Raw genomic sequence first — 16,058 nt, 5'->3', positions numbered from 1 at the left:
TTTTTGTTTGTTATTTTTTTAGTCGGTGGTTTGATGTTTGAATGTACGACTCCAGGATCGGTTCCCTGAACGCGTCACACCGACCCGACGTGTTTTCTCCTCCTCCATTAGCCCGCCTGCTTTCCTACCATCTTCGGCTTTCTGTGGCTCATTTGACGGACGCGACGGTGCAGCGCACAAGTCCCGATCTTTGGGGGTGAGAAGAAAAAGAGACGACGACATTTGAGACCAATTCGACCGAAACGAGACATTTGCTGCCCATTTTTTTTGTCGTCGTCATTGTCGTCGAACAAGCAAGAGAATGGATCCAATGACTCAGTCTGCCCAGATCTCGTCGTCGCAGGGACTCGCCGATGGACAAAATTCTGCGTTGAAAGAATCGAGGCCGTCCGGTAAGAAACAGTCTAAATTGACCACTTCAAATTTAAAACGCGTTTTGAACATTATTATGATGAGTTATTTGACTAGCGATTGTCCGTTACCAACATGTCGTCTGAACCCCCCCCCCCCCCCCCCGATGGCCATTGTACTGTATTGACGCTAATGGATTCACCTGTGCTCATATTAGATTAAAAATAGCACCCATCGTGGTTTAGACTTTTCTGTTATTTTTTTATCTGCTCCATTGGTCAACATCAACACATTTTAATAATTATTGGAACGTCTTGGTGCAAAATATTGTTCGTTGTGCACTACGGGGGAATTATAAGAGGCAAGTGCCCCTGAAGGCAACATCTCTTAAAGGCGCAGTGCCCATATTTTAATGATTATTTAAAAAAAAAAAAAGACTATTTAAAAGAAAAAAATGAATTACGTGTTGTCACGTCTGGTCTGATAGGCTGCTTATTTTCTTTCAAGGGAGTGGCAGCTTTCACCATCACTGCACTAATCTTTAAGCCAAATAAAGCCTTCAAAGCGATGATAAAAACCCATATCAAATCCTCCATACATGCTTGGGTGTGGCATCCGATGGCATCGATATGTCCCTAATTGGACTTTTTAATGATAGCCAGGAAGTCATGTTATGAAATGATTCTCTTGCCCATCGTGTCATCCGCTCAGTTTTGTTTCGGAACATGCTCGATTGATCTCTTCTTCCCCTCTCCGTTATGGCCAAGTATCAGGTAGGCTATTCTTTTACTTACTGGAATACGATCCCCATTATAAGCAGCTGTCATCTTTCACGGCTGAGCTGTTCCACCGTGTGTATGCAATGCCGGTCTCACCACAATGCTGTCTTTGCTTTTATCTGTTTAACTAAATTACAAAAGAAGCCATTGAAGGTCTTGGAAATGTTGGCCTGCCGTCAACATTCCCTTTGAAAACCGTTTTCAAATAGGCTGACCCAACAACTCGCTTGCATTCTCAACAGGGATTATTCCGTAATGACATGTCTGTGTGTGTGTTTGTGTGAAAGAGAAAGTATTTCATAATACAGACATTGTAATAGAAATACAGTGAGGGAAAAAATGAACAAATACTGAAAGACAAAGTATTGTGAAACAGTCAAATTTAATTAATATTTGAGTTGTTGTAAGCATTAAGGAACCACAAAAATAAATTATTTTTTGCATTCTAATAAAAAACAAAACAAAATAATCTCCCAATAAATCAGTTATCAGACTTTCCATCTGCTTAATATCAATATTGCTCTAAAAAAGAAAATCGGTCCAGCCCTGTATGATATCAACTGATAAGTAGTGCAGACTAAAACTGAAGTGAAAGAGCGAGGCCGGCCGCATTAGGTGAACGACGTTCTAATTGTCTACCGGCCGGCCGGTCGCAGAGGAAGTGGCACACTTAAAATGAGGACCTCGTTTCTCCAACTGCGTTGCATCACAGGAAGTCTGCCCGCGGACTTCATTTGGCCTGCAGCCGCATTTGCACTTGATATTCGTTAATCGCACGTGCACATCAACATGCATGTGTGCATGCGTGTCATTTCAGTTGACCCATATCTGCTATCGCTGCATTCTGGCAGAGACGGCACACAATCGGGTGAAATGAGGATGAATAGAAGATTGCAATAATAATCAAATTTACGTTTATTTATTTTCATGTTTAGTTCTGGCACGAACAAAACGATAATACAAAAATGTAGTTCATCAGTCAAAATTGTCCCTTCGTTTTCAAGGTTTTCTTTTTTTAATATTACAAAAAGTTATGCATTGAAACAAGGATAAATGCAGATGTGTAAATCAAAACATATTTTAAAATTAGTTATTCATTTTGAAAGGGGAAAAAAAAGAAAAACAATCGAATCAAAATTGGGAACTGAAAATCGACTCGAATTGGGATTTGACTGAATCGGAACATCCCTTCGTGGTGAGTAAATAATGTTGTGTAATTCTGCTACGTTCGTATTTGCGTAATTGGTACCAAGTGGGGAGTTAATATTTTCCCGGTGACTGCCACCTTTGTATGCACACTTTTTTATAACAATATGAAATCATGCGCAATGTTTTTGCTCTCATTTTGCCAAGGAAGTTTATTTTTTATTTTATTTTTTTTGTTTTCAAATGGACATTATTGGCGCCTGCTCATGCTGCATTCTTATTGACAGATCTTTGTCGGAATTTGCTCACCATGTTGAAGAAGCCTTATTTTTCCTCAGACTGTATCCAAGTTCATGTTTTTTTTGTGTGTTTTTTTTTTTAAGGGTCTTGATTTATTCCTTAATTTGCCTTGATTTGGGCTTTTAATTTTTTCTTAAATTTGTATTTTTTTTATGCGTTTAACCTTAAAAAAAAATGAACACAATATGACGTGACTAGCTGCCAAGTGTACAATGGTGGCTTGACTTTTACAACCATATTGCATCACCTCTGCCTAAAAGAGTCCATAGATCAAGTTGGGCCGGGCCGTGAAAGTCTTTTCGGCCTCCTGCACTTCATACTTGGCTGCCGCTCGCCCGGCTTGGATCATTTCACGAGGTCACAGAAGCAATCAAAGTGAGCCCTCGAGGGGGGGGTGTGCCTAGCAGATAGGTCAGCATGAGTCGCTATGGTAGCAGAGCCTCCACTGGCAACATCTGGAAGGGGCGAGGGGGGGGGGCAGGTATGCAGCGCTTCGTGATGTCTTTGAGTCCAAACTAGTGTGTGAAAACCGAAGTGCGAGCGTACATGTTGAAGGTGTGGCATGTGAGGGCAAACGGCCTCAAGTGAGCCAAGCGGTGGAATGCCGCTCGGCAAGGGCGTACCAACCCCAACCTGCAAAGCCTGTCACACATCCACATGCCACACCCCCCCCAAAAAAAGGAGTCAGAATGTGAAATAGGCGTCTTAGTCATACCTCTCCACACATTCCTGAACGCAAAGAAGAATGCAGCATTTGCGGAACGCCAGCCGTGCCATCCAAATAACCGGATAACAATGCCGAGTCAGCGAGAGAAAGTGAGTCAAGAGGCTGTTGACTTTCTTTTCGTTTCTAAAAGATGAAACTGTTGCGGGGGAGAGAGGGGGGCTTCTGTCGTGCACATGCTCTTGCGTTGTCATGCTCAATATTTGCGTTGCAACACAAGAAAGTCTCTTGAGTTCCGATTAACGGTTGCCACAATGTGCGGTTGAATCTGCAGAAGTGAAAAAATGTGCCATGAAGACGCTTGTAAAAGAAAAAATGAATTGAAAGTACTCAAAGAAAGACCCGATACTTGAACAGTGGACTGACGTACAGCGGCCAAGGATTTGTTCTGAGTTACTTGCCATGTTTGTAAAGTTGCACGTGCATGTCTGGAGTTGTTGCCGCTGTAGCACATAAAGTTGAGGAAGTTGCGTGCTTGCGCACTCGTGCAGTGCACACTGCACGCGTTTTTTATTTTCTTTTGTATTCACCGCACTCGTCGTTTTTTTTTGTTTTTTGGTTATTTTTTTTTTTCAGATTCCTTTCTTTCCTCCTCGCCCGTCATGCTCATTCAGTCATCACAAGGCAAGTGGATACTTTTCTTAATGCCGCTCGCCCGCTTCTCCATCCCTCCTTCTCGTTCTCGTTCTCCCCAAAGTCCGTCTTTTCCCGTAGACCCCTCGTCGTGCCATTCTTGCCAAAGTCACAAGTCTTGAGTCGTCTGATGCACAAAACCCCCCCAAAAAACGGAGTGCCTTATTTTGATGGCTTGCTGCCCGCGTTAACAAACGAGACTTGGGCCTCTGCAGCTGCCGCTGGTCCGATCTGTTTCAGTCTTCATCGCCTGCGAGTGAACGTTATTGAGGTCAGCGGGAGCGACTGCAAGTTTGAGATAATCCCCAGATTGCCACCCTTATTTTAAGACGGCAAGAGAAGTTCACACTGGATGGGCCGAGGTAGGAACCTAAAAATGGATCCGGTTTGTGGGTCCCACCTTCCAACTTAGCCAAGCTACTCACCCCGCCACCCCCGCAACCTCCATCAGACCGAGCTGCAAAGGGGCCCAAGACGAGGAAGAGGGGCACGGAAGAGACCACGCACGGGCCCGCTCGCTGTCCGTCAACTGGCCGCCACCCAGCTCACGATCTGCTTGTGACTTTGCGCATGTCACGCTTCTCGGCTTCAGCGCTTAGCCGTTAGCGTCCCTCCAAAGCTTTCTTTAGCTGCTTTTCGCAGTTCAGTGCGACGTTAGCCTCCATGCTAGATAAGTAGTGAGCCTAAATGTTTCGTGTTTTCACGCTTTTTATGATGCCGCAACGTGAAAGTCGCCTTGTGTTCATTTTGAAAATTGTGAAGTTCAACATTCTTCAACTTTACAGAACAAGAACATCAACTGTAGCGATACCCGTCAAAGCCCAAACGCTCTTGAAGTATCATTTTCCGACAGTACCCTCAAAAAATTAAAGTTCCAGATTTGACATCCACAAAAATCTGCAAGGAATGTCAGGATGTTGACGTTGCGGCTGCTCCGCCACCCCTGAAAATGCCAAGTGCTACGTTCCTATTTGACATTTTCTAATATTTTTCTTCCACCAATACATTGATTCAAAGACTGATCATTTTCAATCCGAACGTCACAAACGACTCTCGTTTTAGTCGGGCACTTTGCGTCCCTTCCGTTGAGCAGTTCGCCGTAACTTTGACGACGGCTCGTGGCCTCGCTGACCTTTCTCCGCATCACCTTGAGACGTTGACCTCTCGCTTTCTCGCCTTGCCTTCCCGTCGGGCCTCTCCTGGAATCTTCCATCACGCGGTAAAGTCGACTGCTGGTGACCGACGCGAGCTGCGCTGCCGCTAACTTGGTGTCTTTTTTTAGAACAGCGTTTGTCGGCATCTGATGACACGTTGGGGCACAAAAAAAAAGTGTTTCAGTCAAGCGGGCAACATAAATTCCACACGGGGGGGGAAAAACTGAAATGATGACACAATAATAATGAACATTTTTGTTACGCTGCTGACTTACGTGCTGCAATTTGTCTGTTGGTCAACTAAAAAATTAGCTGGACATTTTTGTGTACAGTTCACACGTGCTGAGTAGTTTCTTGCAAGTTGTTCATCCAGCGGACAAGTTGCAGTTGTTTTTTTGTTTTTTTTGGCGGGGGAGGGGTCCTGCTGCTCCATGCTATCATGACTTCAGGTCTTATGTCGATTGCCTCTTCATTGCAGCTCGAGTACGGCAAAACTAGAAGGCCCGTCTCGTATGTTCTTTGAAGTCCCATCCCCATGATCCGATGCATGACTGCTTGGGCTGCCGTAGCAGTTAAGGCCTTACTTGGTTAAGAATATCACAAGAGTTTCCATGTGATCTGTATGACCTCCCTTGCTTTCTCTTCTCCTTTGCTGTCGTCTCCCCTGCGTGTCAATGCAGACGTAAAGACGGCGACGGGTCCCAGCAAACCCAGCCAAGGGGTTGCAACGGCCCTTCGCTTTTCTTCCGAGCCAGGCTCTTTTTCGCCTGATACTCGCGGCGGCGAGGCACAGTCGGAGTCGCCGGTAAAGACGTCTCCGGTGTCTGAGCGCATAAAGGCTCTGGAAGCACTTGCCGCCAAAAAGGAGCCATATTTTCGAAGCGACTGTTCCTCACACCTCAAAAACCGCCATCACGACAAATCCCCTTCGGATGTAGCCAAACCGACAAAACATTGCGCGGAGAGAAACACGCCAATGGTTCAGACGAAGAGAGGCTCTCCCGATCAGGATTCCCCCGAATCGCCCTTTGAGGTACTCGGAGAGTTGCGCCAAACGAATGAGTTTGAAGAAACGGAAGCTTGGATGAAGGCTCATCTTCCACCGGTGCCAGACTTGCATGCGGCGGGTTTGGTGAAAGGCACCGTTTGTTCCGAATTTAAAAATCCTGTGCTTCCCGGTGTCCATAATGCCTTCATGGACTCGTCTTGTGATTCTCCAAAAGCAAAAGAGCCGGAGAGTGAGACCTGTGTTGAGGAGACAGACTTTGACCTGAACTTTCTGCCAACAGCCTCCATGTGGGCTCAGCAGGACGGTTCTGGTGGCCAAGCTCGTCCGCAGCTTGCGTCAGAGCATCCGGCTTTACCTCGGCCCGTTTCCGGCTTTGAGCCGCCGTCTCCCCCGGACGACGACATTCTGGAAAGTCCAGATGACGAGAGGACCGCTTGGACTAGCGATCTGGAGCCCGTCGAGGCGAAGGAAGTGGAGAGTTCGGAGGAGTCTGATGAAACCGTTATTGGAGACGGTTTCACTCTTGATGCCGCCTCCGCCAAATCGGATTGTCCTCCAGCCGATGACCTCCCCTCGTCTCCTGCGACGTCTCTCCCTGATGCAGAAAGCGCGCCGCCGCCGGTCAGACCAGAAAGAAAGTTCATGCAGGTTCCCACCATTAATGTCATTGAAACCGAAGAGCCAAACTGCAGTGATGATGAGATGGAAATGGAATTTGAGGAAGAAGACTACGAGGTCGTCAACGAGGGACCAAAAACTGCCGAGACGGCACCGGAGGATGAGAAAGAAGGAGCTAACAGAAGGCCGGTTGAAACGGAATTCATGGAAGGCTATTCTCCTCCTTCCTCTCCGGTCGAGTCCGATGAGGATTACAGCCCTCCGGAAAAGATCCTCAGTCCTCAACCGGAAAAAGCAGAACTCAACGACTCTGGCTTGGATTTATCCCCAGAACAACCTGAAAAATCAAAAACGTCTTTGACGGATGCAAACATGGACAGGCCCTCGCCCGCCAATGATGACGAGTGGTCAGATGAAGTGCGACAAAATATTGCCGGGCAAGACCGAGCGGATTTCGATTCCGACCGAAGCACACCCCTTAATGAGAAGGACGTGGCTGTCTTCTCCAGAAATAGTTTTATGCGCGACGATACCGTTGAGGGGCAGTCGTTTGAGTACGGGCAGTCGCCAACCTTCTGTGAGAATGAGGTGATGACAGAAGAAGACAAAAGCGACTTTGCTTCAGACTCTGCTGAAGTTGATCAAGAAACGCAAACTGCGTCGCCAAACCGCGAGGACGCCAACGCCGCGTCGACGGGCCGTCATCGTCCCGATAACACGTCGGACATTTCCGATGCAACGGGCTCGCTCGACGGCTCGGTCGATAGTTTTGTCGAGTTCATGAGAGAATGCCTCAAATCGAGGGAAGAAGAAGAAGCGGACGACACTCAAAGTGTTCCCTCTGATGACGAGTGCGCTCTGCACGGTCGTCCGACCGCGTTGATGGTTCTGGAACAGGAGCAGCCTCCACTTGGCGCTCGCCAACCTTTGGGCGGCCGTCACGAGGCGGAAGACGCCACGCTGCCTCCTCGATCCAAGACTCCGGAAAATGACAACGCCGCGTGTACCCAGCAGGCGTCCGCGACCTCGCTGGCGTCCGCGCCGCGTTCCCCAAGCAACACACTCGGCACCGACCGCGCATATTCTGAAGACGTAGATGCCGTTGACCGATGGCTCGCCGAGGCCTATCATCTTGCCGAGCATGTCTTGACGGCAATACTAACCCACGTATCAGGTAATCCGAATTCTTTTGGCCGTTTCGTGCCGGCTGTCACTGGCCGCATGTCAAACGACGTCTGCGGCTTTAAGTCGGTGCTTTTCTGTCGGAGTATCCAGTGACAACACACGGACGTAAAACTAATCGGTGTGTGAAATGGCTTGCGAATGCAAAGTACGCCTCGTCTGTCTGCATTCACAATCAAAAGGAAAAAAAACTGATCTTGCGCTCAATTTGACAAGCTAGTTCGTCTGTATTTTGGAAGCTGACGACGCGACGGGCAACGCACAAAACGCATCGGTGTGCTGTTGTGTTCCGGGTCGGTGGGTGAGAATGGAGGCCCGCCGGGCCTTGCGTTCTGTGGTCTGTATTCGGCTTCACTTGCTGCTTCCAAGGATCTCGTTTTGTCCGTCTGCGTCTTGCGCTTGACGTTCGCGTTGTCTTCAATCCTGTTCCTCGAGGGCCGCTGTCCTGCTGCTTTTCCGTATCTCCCCGCTCCAACACACCTGATTTAAATGGTCAAGATTGTTATCCAGTTTTGGATTATCTGATCATTGGAATTACTTTGTGAGAGATGGAAAACAGGCGCAGGACAGCAGCCCTCGAGGAACAGGATCGCCGGACCGCTTCGAAAGCTGCACGCTGCGCCGCCGAAAAGGGAGCGAAAAGCCACATTTAGACGAGCCAGTCCGGCGTCGGATGCCTCTCGGCCATCTGGGAGAGCGCAAACGCACTCGCGCGGCTCGTTTTGGAGTTCTGAACAATTCGCATCTATTCCCAATTTGACCCGTTTTCTCTGCGATGATGCCGGAAAAATTCCTCCTGCGTGGTATGCGTTGTTGACACAATCTCACTGTCGGCTTCTAAGCGCTCTGAGTCAGGAACAATAGAGCACTCTTTGTTTCCCTTTGAGGCCTGTCGACCGAGCCGCCGCCGCCGCCGCTCGACACGTAATCTCTTTTGCATGATCTGAATTATAAAACGCGTCACCTTGTCGTCCTTTTTGGGTTCACTTCTTCTCGCCAGCTCGCGTTTTGCGGCCTGAAAAACGAATTGCACAAAATGTTGGTGCGTTTACAAACGCCCGAATGAAACCGGCGCCGCAACGCAAACATAATGAAGCAATTACGCAACCCTGCAACATTTGCGGCCGATGAAAAGATCTGAAACACGCGGGACGTATCCTCAAAGAAAGATGACAAGCAGCAATAAAGTGTTTGTAATTACGGCGTTAAGTGTATTTCTTTCTGAGAACAAAAGGCTCAACTTTTTAGTAAATGATTTTGAGTTCATTTTCGTAAGGTTGACAACTTTTTACCCTAGGAAAAAAATCTGTCGTTGAATTGAATGAATTTATCAGAACGTGAAATCGTCAACTTTAATTACATCTGTCGTTATGTCAAGTTAGGATGGTGAAAAAAAAAATCTCCAAAAGGTTTTGACACTCTTGAGTTAAAAGTATGCGTTAGGGGCAAACACACACACACACGCGCTCCCCTTTGGACCTACAAAATAAATTCAACCACCAGAATCAAGCTGTCTTTTGTCACATGACGACTTCAGCGCTCAACACGAGTCTTTTTGATTGTGTACACACACACACACACACACACACACACACCTTTGTTTCCCTCCGGCGTTTTGAGAGCGCCAACCCACTCTGACGTTACGTAACTCTTGTACAGAGGCAATCATTTCTGCATGCGCGACTCTCAACAAACACGAAACGTGCATCGGCTGCCGCTCTGCCGTTAAACTGCGCGTGTTCAGGATGGCCGAGTGGTCTAAGGCGCCGCGTTCAGGACCCAGTCTCCCCAGGAGGCCTGGGTTCGAATCTCGAATTTCCCCATTTGTGGGACTAATAAAGGGCAAATTATTATTATTATTATTCCACTCGGGCTGCGTCTGCGAATGTCGTCGTGGTCGTCGTCTTCGATGTGTAACTTCCTCAACGTCCGCTTGTCCACAGTCAAGGACCTGATCCACTGGCGGGACCCCAAAAAGTCGGGCTTGGTGTTTGGCCTGTCCATGCTGCTGCTGCTGTCGCTGGCCGCCTTCAGCGTCATCAGCGTGGTGTCCTACCTGCTCCTGGCGCTGCTCTGCGTCACCATCACCTTCCGCATCTACAAGTCGGTCGTCCAGGCCGTGCAGAAGTCGGGCGACGGACACCCCTTCAAGTAAGCCACCCAATCCAGACGGATGAAACGGTAGCCACTGATCAACCACCCCGGGGGTCGTTTATTTGGAGGCAAACCTCCATGGGGGTTCTGATGCGCTTGTAACGCGGCACCAAAACCCCCAATTTCATTTGACTGCGAGCAAATTCATCTTTATTTTTTCTGTCTGATTTTAGCAGCCAAAGCAGCTGTCCTCAAGCTTTTCTTTTTTTCTTTTTTACAAAATAAAAATAGCCCTTCTGGCAGTGCCGGTGGTTGGGGACCACTGAACGAAAGAACTTGCATGGCAGACACGAAAGCCTGATTTGAAAAAGCTCCTCTCTTCCTCCTCCCTGCAGATCGCTGATAGATAAGGATGTCAGCGTTCCTCCCGAGACCTTCCGCAAGCACGTGGACACCAGCCTGACCTACATGAACCGAGCCCTGAAGCGGATGAGCCGCCTCTTCCTGGTCGAGGACCTCGTGGACTCCCTAAAGGTGAGCCGCTTTTCGCAAGTCCGCTGACGACGCCACGCGCGAGCGACATCCTCCCGAGACCGGACGACACTCACGCAATTTGATTTGAGTCACACTTGGGACTCGGGTGGGCGATGAGATAAACGCCTTTTTCCTCATTCTGATGGCTCTCGTAGTTGGCAGCGCTACGCCAGCAATCACTGCCGCTCCGAATGCGACGATGTCTGTCATTATGAAATAATCGGCGACATTAAAATTCCAAAAAGCAATGAAACTCTTGACATAATTCAAAGTCTTTTGTTGTGACATTTTACCGTAGAATGTTTTGCACACGCGTGACGCAATTTTTTTTGCCCCAACTTGGGACTTGACTTGGACTTTGACAAACGACGACGTCTCATCAGTAAGATCTGCAACCTTAACAGTTTAGCCAACCAATAGCTGGTCAAATATTAACAAAGGTTTGGGATCGTTGAAAAAAGTGGATTTGTGGACGTGTCGGCTCAGCTTCATGACACCAGTACGACTCAAAGCAAGTGGCTAATGTGACCCCCATCCCAGCTCGTGCGACCCCCTTCGCTGGCCAATCACAGATCAGGATTCTGCTTCAGTATTCGTATTCACAAACTTAGAAAATTGTCAGCGGCGAACACAATTTATATATTTATCTGAATTCTTGTTGTATTGCACTGGAGAGGGGAGCTCTCTAATCTCGTTGCACACTTGTGTACAATGACAATAAAGGCATTTCTGATTCTGATTCTGAAGTGCAGGGTTGCTATAAGATGAGGAAAAACTCTGAAATGACTTTCTTGAAATTAAACTTGTCTTGGGACTTTGTTTAAACGCGAAGGTTCACACTTGAGACTTCTGACTCAGGAATATTCAATTTGGCGCCAATGAATCAGATATGTTTCTTAAATCGAATTGAAATGATCTGAAGTGATGCGGTTAGCTGCCTTCTGACAATTTATTGCGCATGGATGTTGATTTTCAAAAGGCTGCAACTTACCGAGCTTGCGCTTCCTCTTTGCGTAGTTGGCCGTTGTCATGTGGCTGCTGACCTACGTGGGCGCCGTCTTTAATGGAATCACCATCCTCATCCTCGGTGAGACCCGTCCTCAAGTGCACGCCCGATTCATCAAATTAACTGATCTTACTTTCCAATTACGCAGATAATTCGTCCTCAAACAAGTCAGTAAACATCATGTGCTGTCCCATTTTCATATACGTCTGCCCTTTGTAGGGCTGCGTGATATGCTAAAAAAATATCTTTTTTTGTCAGATGTTGATTATTGTTGGGTTTTTTTAAGCATCTGTACTGAAAACTAAAATGTAATTCAACAGTTTATATCCAAGTCCTGTAAATACAAAAAAATGAAAGAGGAACGTGAAAAATATTCAGAGAAGATAATCAGATTTTTGCTGACAAATTTGAAACTTTCGGACTTGTTTGTCCTTCTCCGCAGCGGACATCCTGCTCTTTGCTGTGCCGCCCATCTACGAGAAAAACAAGGTGAGCGTCGGGTCACTGTACAACGTGACGCTCATGATAAACATCGTCTTGCATTTCAGACCCGTCTGGAGAATATATAAAGACACTAAATAGAGAGAGCAGATAAAAGGAAAACATTTTCACTTTTCAAGTTATTTTTTTTTCATTTTTCCATAAAAAAAGAACTGATTGTCAGACGACCTTGTAAAAATAATCGCACGGTCAATCGCAATATTGACGTCAGGAAAAATGTCAATTGGATTCTTTTTCAAAATGGTTCTGCAGCCCTTGTCAAGATGAAGCTGTCTGTCAGCGTTGAGCTCACCCGAGGCTCTCTGCGTGCGTCATTTGTTGTCGACGCTCACAAAAAAAGGCTGCGCTTGTTCTGTCCACAGACGCAGATCGACCAGTACGTGGACCTGGCTCGTACCCAAATCAACAACACGATGGCCAAGTAAGTCCTGCAGCGTCGCCGCTGCCGTCTTCGGCTTTGACCGCAAATCTTTTTTTTTTTGCCGCAGGTTGCAAGAGAAGCTCCCCGGCGCCGTCAAGCGCAGCAAAACCGAATGAACCATTTCCCCAAAAAAAATCCTCCCGATCATCTCCATCCCCAAGCACCACCCGTCTACACTGAACCTAACTAGGTAGAAGAAAAAAAAAAAGGCCAAAAAAAAAACCTGTCTATTTAATGTCAGAACTACTGCGCTATTGTACCAGAGCGTGAACTAGACTGAATCTCTGGCCTGGTTTCAAGGGTGCATGCGAGCAAAATGTCTGTACTAAAACCACACCATTTCCCTCGTCTAAGTAAGGAAACATTTAAAAAGTGCATCTATTAATACTAACCTTGTCCTCGGCGTCATTGTGGCTATTCTCGTCGCTCTGCATAGATTGTCCTCTTTTTTTTTTTTTTTTTATTTCGTAGAAGCGGGTCTGCCTGTCGTTCACGTGTGTTTCTGCACTGATCTTTTATTCTGAGAACGCCGCCGAGCGGGTTGGATTCACAACAATAAAAGCTTTTGCAACACTCAGCCGGCTGTGATGATTGAGTCTAGTTCACACGGGCCTCACTCGTATGGCGAGTTGTTGGAGCATTTATTCCGTAGTCTACTAGTGCGCTGGACGACGGTTCAGTGGGCTTGTCGAACGGCTGTCTTACTGATGATGTTTTTTTTTGAGGGGGGGCGACATTTCTTTTTGCCATTGTGACATTTCTATGCGCTATTAGAACTACATGTCACTAGTGAGGCAAAACTGTGCACTAGTTGACATCTGTGCTACTAGTACTACTCGTGACATTAACGTAGGCTTTACTAATAGTACTAGTAGTGCACAGATATGGCAAAGCACTTGAGCATTTATTCAATATTATCTTACCTGTGTGCTGAATTGTCCATGTTCTAGTACACTCTTTGTCCTCACCAGTAAGACAATTTAGCGCGCTAGTCGAACGACTTTGTTACTACTAGTGATGATTTTTCAGTACTGGCTTTTCGTGCACTCATGCATGTATATATATATATATATATAGTTTTAATTCTAAAGACGTGACCGTTATGTCATTGCAATTTAAAGATGCGATAATAGTGTGTGGTAGCTTTTGGAGGAATTTTTTATTTTTTTCTGGGTCACATTTTTGCAGGCCTCGCATAGTTCTCACCCATTTTACAAGTTCTATTGAGATTGTCTTTTTTGTATTAACCAGTGGTGTTCGTATCGTCGTGCGTTGGAGCTCCGAAGGAAAACGAGACGTACGTGTTTCTGTTGGTCACCCGCAACGTTTCATGACTTTGACCGGTCCGACATTCCCCGCTATGCATGCCCATGGATGCTGTGTTAGACCGCCCCCCCTCCTTTCCTGCTAGCTCATCATTTGGCTCTGTTCCAGCACTAGTTCCTGAAAGGCTTCATGTTCCCCCTTTCTTATACGATATAATGAATGAAGTCGCTTTGCGCAAAGCATGCTGATTTTCATCGGGTATCGGGACTTGGTGTGTGTGTATGTGTGTTGAGAGAGTGAAACAGGAGTGCCGTGTTTCATTTGTTGTTCTTGATGTCGTTCTCTTAACATGTTCTGTTTAGCTATTCTGGTTCTACCTTTTTTTGCGAATGATGTCACAGGAGAGAAAAATGGGCGAGCGGGACAGTATGTGGTCTCTGTACTCATGTTCAAGTGAAATGAATAAAAACACGTCAAAGGACTGTTGGCTTTGTCTTTTTGCCCCCCCTCCCCACCTAAAAAAAAAACCTCAATCCCACCACTGCCATAATATGTGACGGGATTCAAAATGGTAGTCAATAATAATATGACATAGCCATAAGATGTGATGTTTTTCCCAGTTTATTAATACATGAATCCAAACTGTTTCTTACTTACACACCGTTGCAACCTCTGACTCTTACTGACTGAAAGACAAGTGGACGCCCCCCTTTAAAATACCGCAGGCCACTCCCCTTAGCCAATTAAGTCAAAAAATAACTTAATCAAAACTCATCTATATTATCAACACAAATATTCATAATTATATAAACATAAACAAGCAGTCACATTGCTCTGCTCTTAGACTGTTTAAAAATATCAAGAAAATGATTCGACTTTAAATCCCGATATTTCGCCGAAACGTCCCAAATGACGTCACGCGTCGGCCTTCCCGCGCATGACGCCACCAAACCCGGAAGTAAGAGCGTTGCTCCGTTTCACAGTGGAGAGAAATATTTGGAGAACACAAGGACCATGACATGAAAGATAATTTGACAATGATCGAGTGTGTACCCAAGACCGCCGCGATACGTGGACATTTTCATTTATCTACTGTCAAAGATGTATAGAGACAGGCAGAACAATTAAATGTTCTTCCACAAGATGGCAGAATTTCGACACATCATGAAACGACAGAATGAGTATTGCGTAAGTTCATATGTGACTTTTTCGTCGTTTTTTTTTTGTTCTGTCCCCCAAGGAACACCATCCAAAATTCGTTTAGTGTCGCATTTGAACCTAATGTGATGTTTCACAACAGGACCAAAGTCATAAATCATGAACGACGGCTAAATGGAGTGTGGACAACTCGGCACGTCGCGTTGCATTGTGGGTAAGGCCGCCACGGTAAATACAAGCCGCAGCAAACTAGTTTCTAAAGTACATTCGTCTGTCTCGTGGAAATGGGTGGTGGTAGAAAGGGGGAAAAAAGAGAGGCATCCATTGATCGTTTTATTTAATCAAAGGTGACATGGATGTCAAGCACATGTAACAAAAACACACGTTGACAATTTCATTCTTGCCATTTCAAATGAGTTAAGTGCTGTATGTGAACGGATGAAGAAATTTTGAGCTGATGTAAGTTCTTCTTTCCACATTAAGTGCCACTGTCTGGAAAACAAGTGAACGTTACCTAAGTGCCCTTTTGCTGTTTTTTTTTTGCAACTACCTTGCGCTTTAAAACCTTTCCCAATTTGTCACACACACTAACCAGTCTTCCATCAGACGTCGACTGAAACGAAAGCACAATCCCTGAGATTTTCCAGGTTGAGAAGCGTTCTAAAGTTCTCCACACTTCCTTATAAATGTGACTCATGCATTTAGTCCAAGTGGGCTGCAAGTGCTCATTTTCTAAAGTTCTTGTCCTCATTAGGGAGCGAGAGGCGGCCAAAGACGGGGCACGTACGGTACATCCGGAAAGTATTCAGTGGTCAATTCTTGGTCAAATGATGTTCAATTGTGAACAACTTGATTAGTAATTCTATTTAAACAATAATCAAAACTGAACTTGGAAATTTCTTGGCACATTCATGGATCAAACATCTGTTGCGAATTTTGCCATTATGCTCACAAAATGGTGGCAAAACATCGATTGAAGCGCTCAACTCAGTTCAACATAGTTCCTTGACAACAAGATGGCTCCAAAGCTATTTTGGCAAATAGGGCAACACGTGGGCAAATTTTGTTGAAAGGAAGACTTCTTGAATGTGGAATAAGGATATAACATAAAATGCCTTTGAAATATATTTTATGTATATGTATATATATATATATATATATATATACACATATATATATACA

At 45.9% G+C, this 16,058-nt stretch overlaps 2 protein-coding genes across 3 annotated transcripts; both read left to right on the top strand.

Moving 5' to 3' along the window:
* Positions 1-61: 61 nt before the first annotated feature.
* Positions 62-14,200, top strand: LOC148339207 (reticulon-3-B-like). 2 transcript variants are annotated; one of them, XM_088292749.1, is made up of 8 exons: positions 62-392; positions 3,877-3,924; positions 9,840-10,047; positions 10,386-10,524; positions 11,542-11,611; positions 11,973-12,019; positions 12,394-12,452; positions 12,520-14,200. In XM_088292749.1, exons 1-8 carry the CDS (start codon positions 302-304, stop codon positions 12,566-12,568), a joined length of 711 nt encoding a protein of 236 aa, XP_088148875.1. In that variant the 5' UTR covers positions 62-301; the 3' UTR covers positions 12,569-14,200. The 2 variants fall into 2 exon arrangements, with proteins under 2 accessions (XP_088148875.1, XP_088148876.1); XM_088292750.1 differs by lacking the exon at positions 3,877-3,924 and having other exon boundaries at positions 66-392.
* Positions 3,941-9,779, top strand: LOC148339208 (uncharacterized). The gene has a single exon (XM_088292747.1). It carries the CDS (start codon positions 5,710-5,712, stop codon positions 7,990-7,992), a length of 2,283 nt encoding a protein of 760 aa, XP_088148873.1. The 5' UTR covers positions 3,941-5,709; the 3' UTR covers positions 7,993-9,779.
* Positions 14,201-16,058: the final 1,858 nt, after the last annotated feature.

Source organism: Idiotropiscis lumnitzeri, chromosome 4, assembly GCF_059441095.1.
Source record: "Idiotropiscis lumnitzeri isolate Australia: NSW breed Sydney's pygmy pipehorse chromosome 4, RoL_Ilum_1.0, whole genome shotgun sequence".
Classification (NCBI taxonomy): domain Eukaryota; kingdom Metazoa; phylum Chordata; class Actinopteri; order Syngnathiformes; family Syngnathidae; genus Idiotropiscis; species Idiotropiscis lumnitzeri.
Note: the sequence above shows the minus strand (reverse complement) of the source record. Positions and strands in the feature narration are given on the sequence as shown.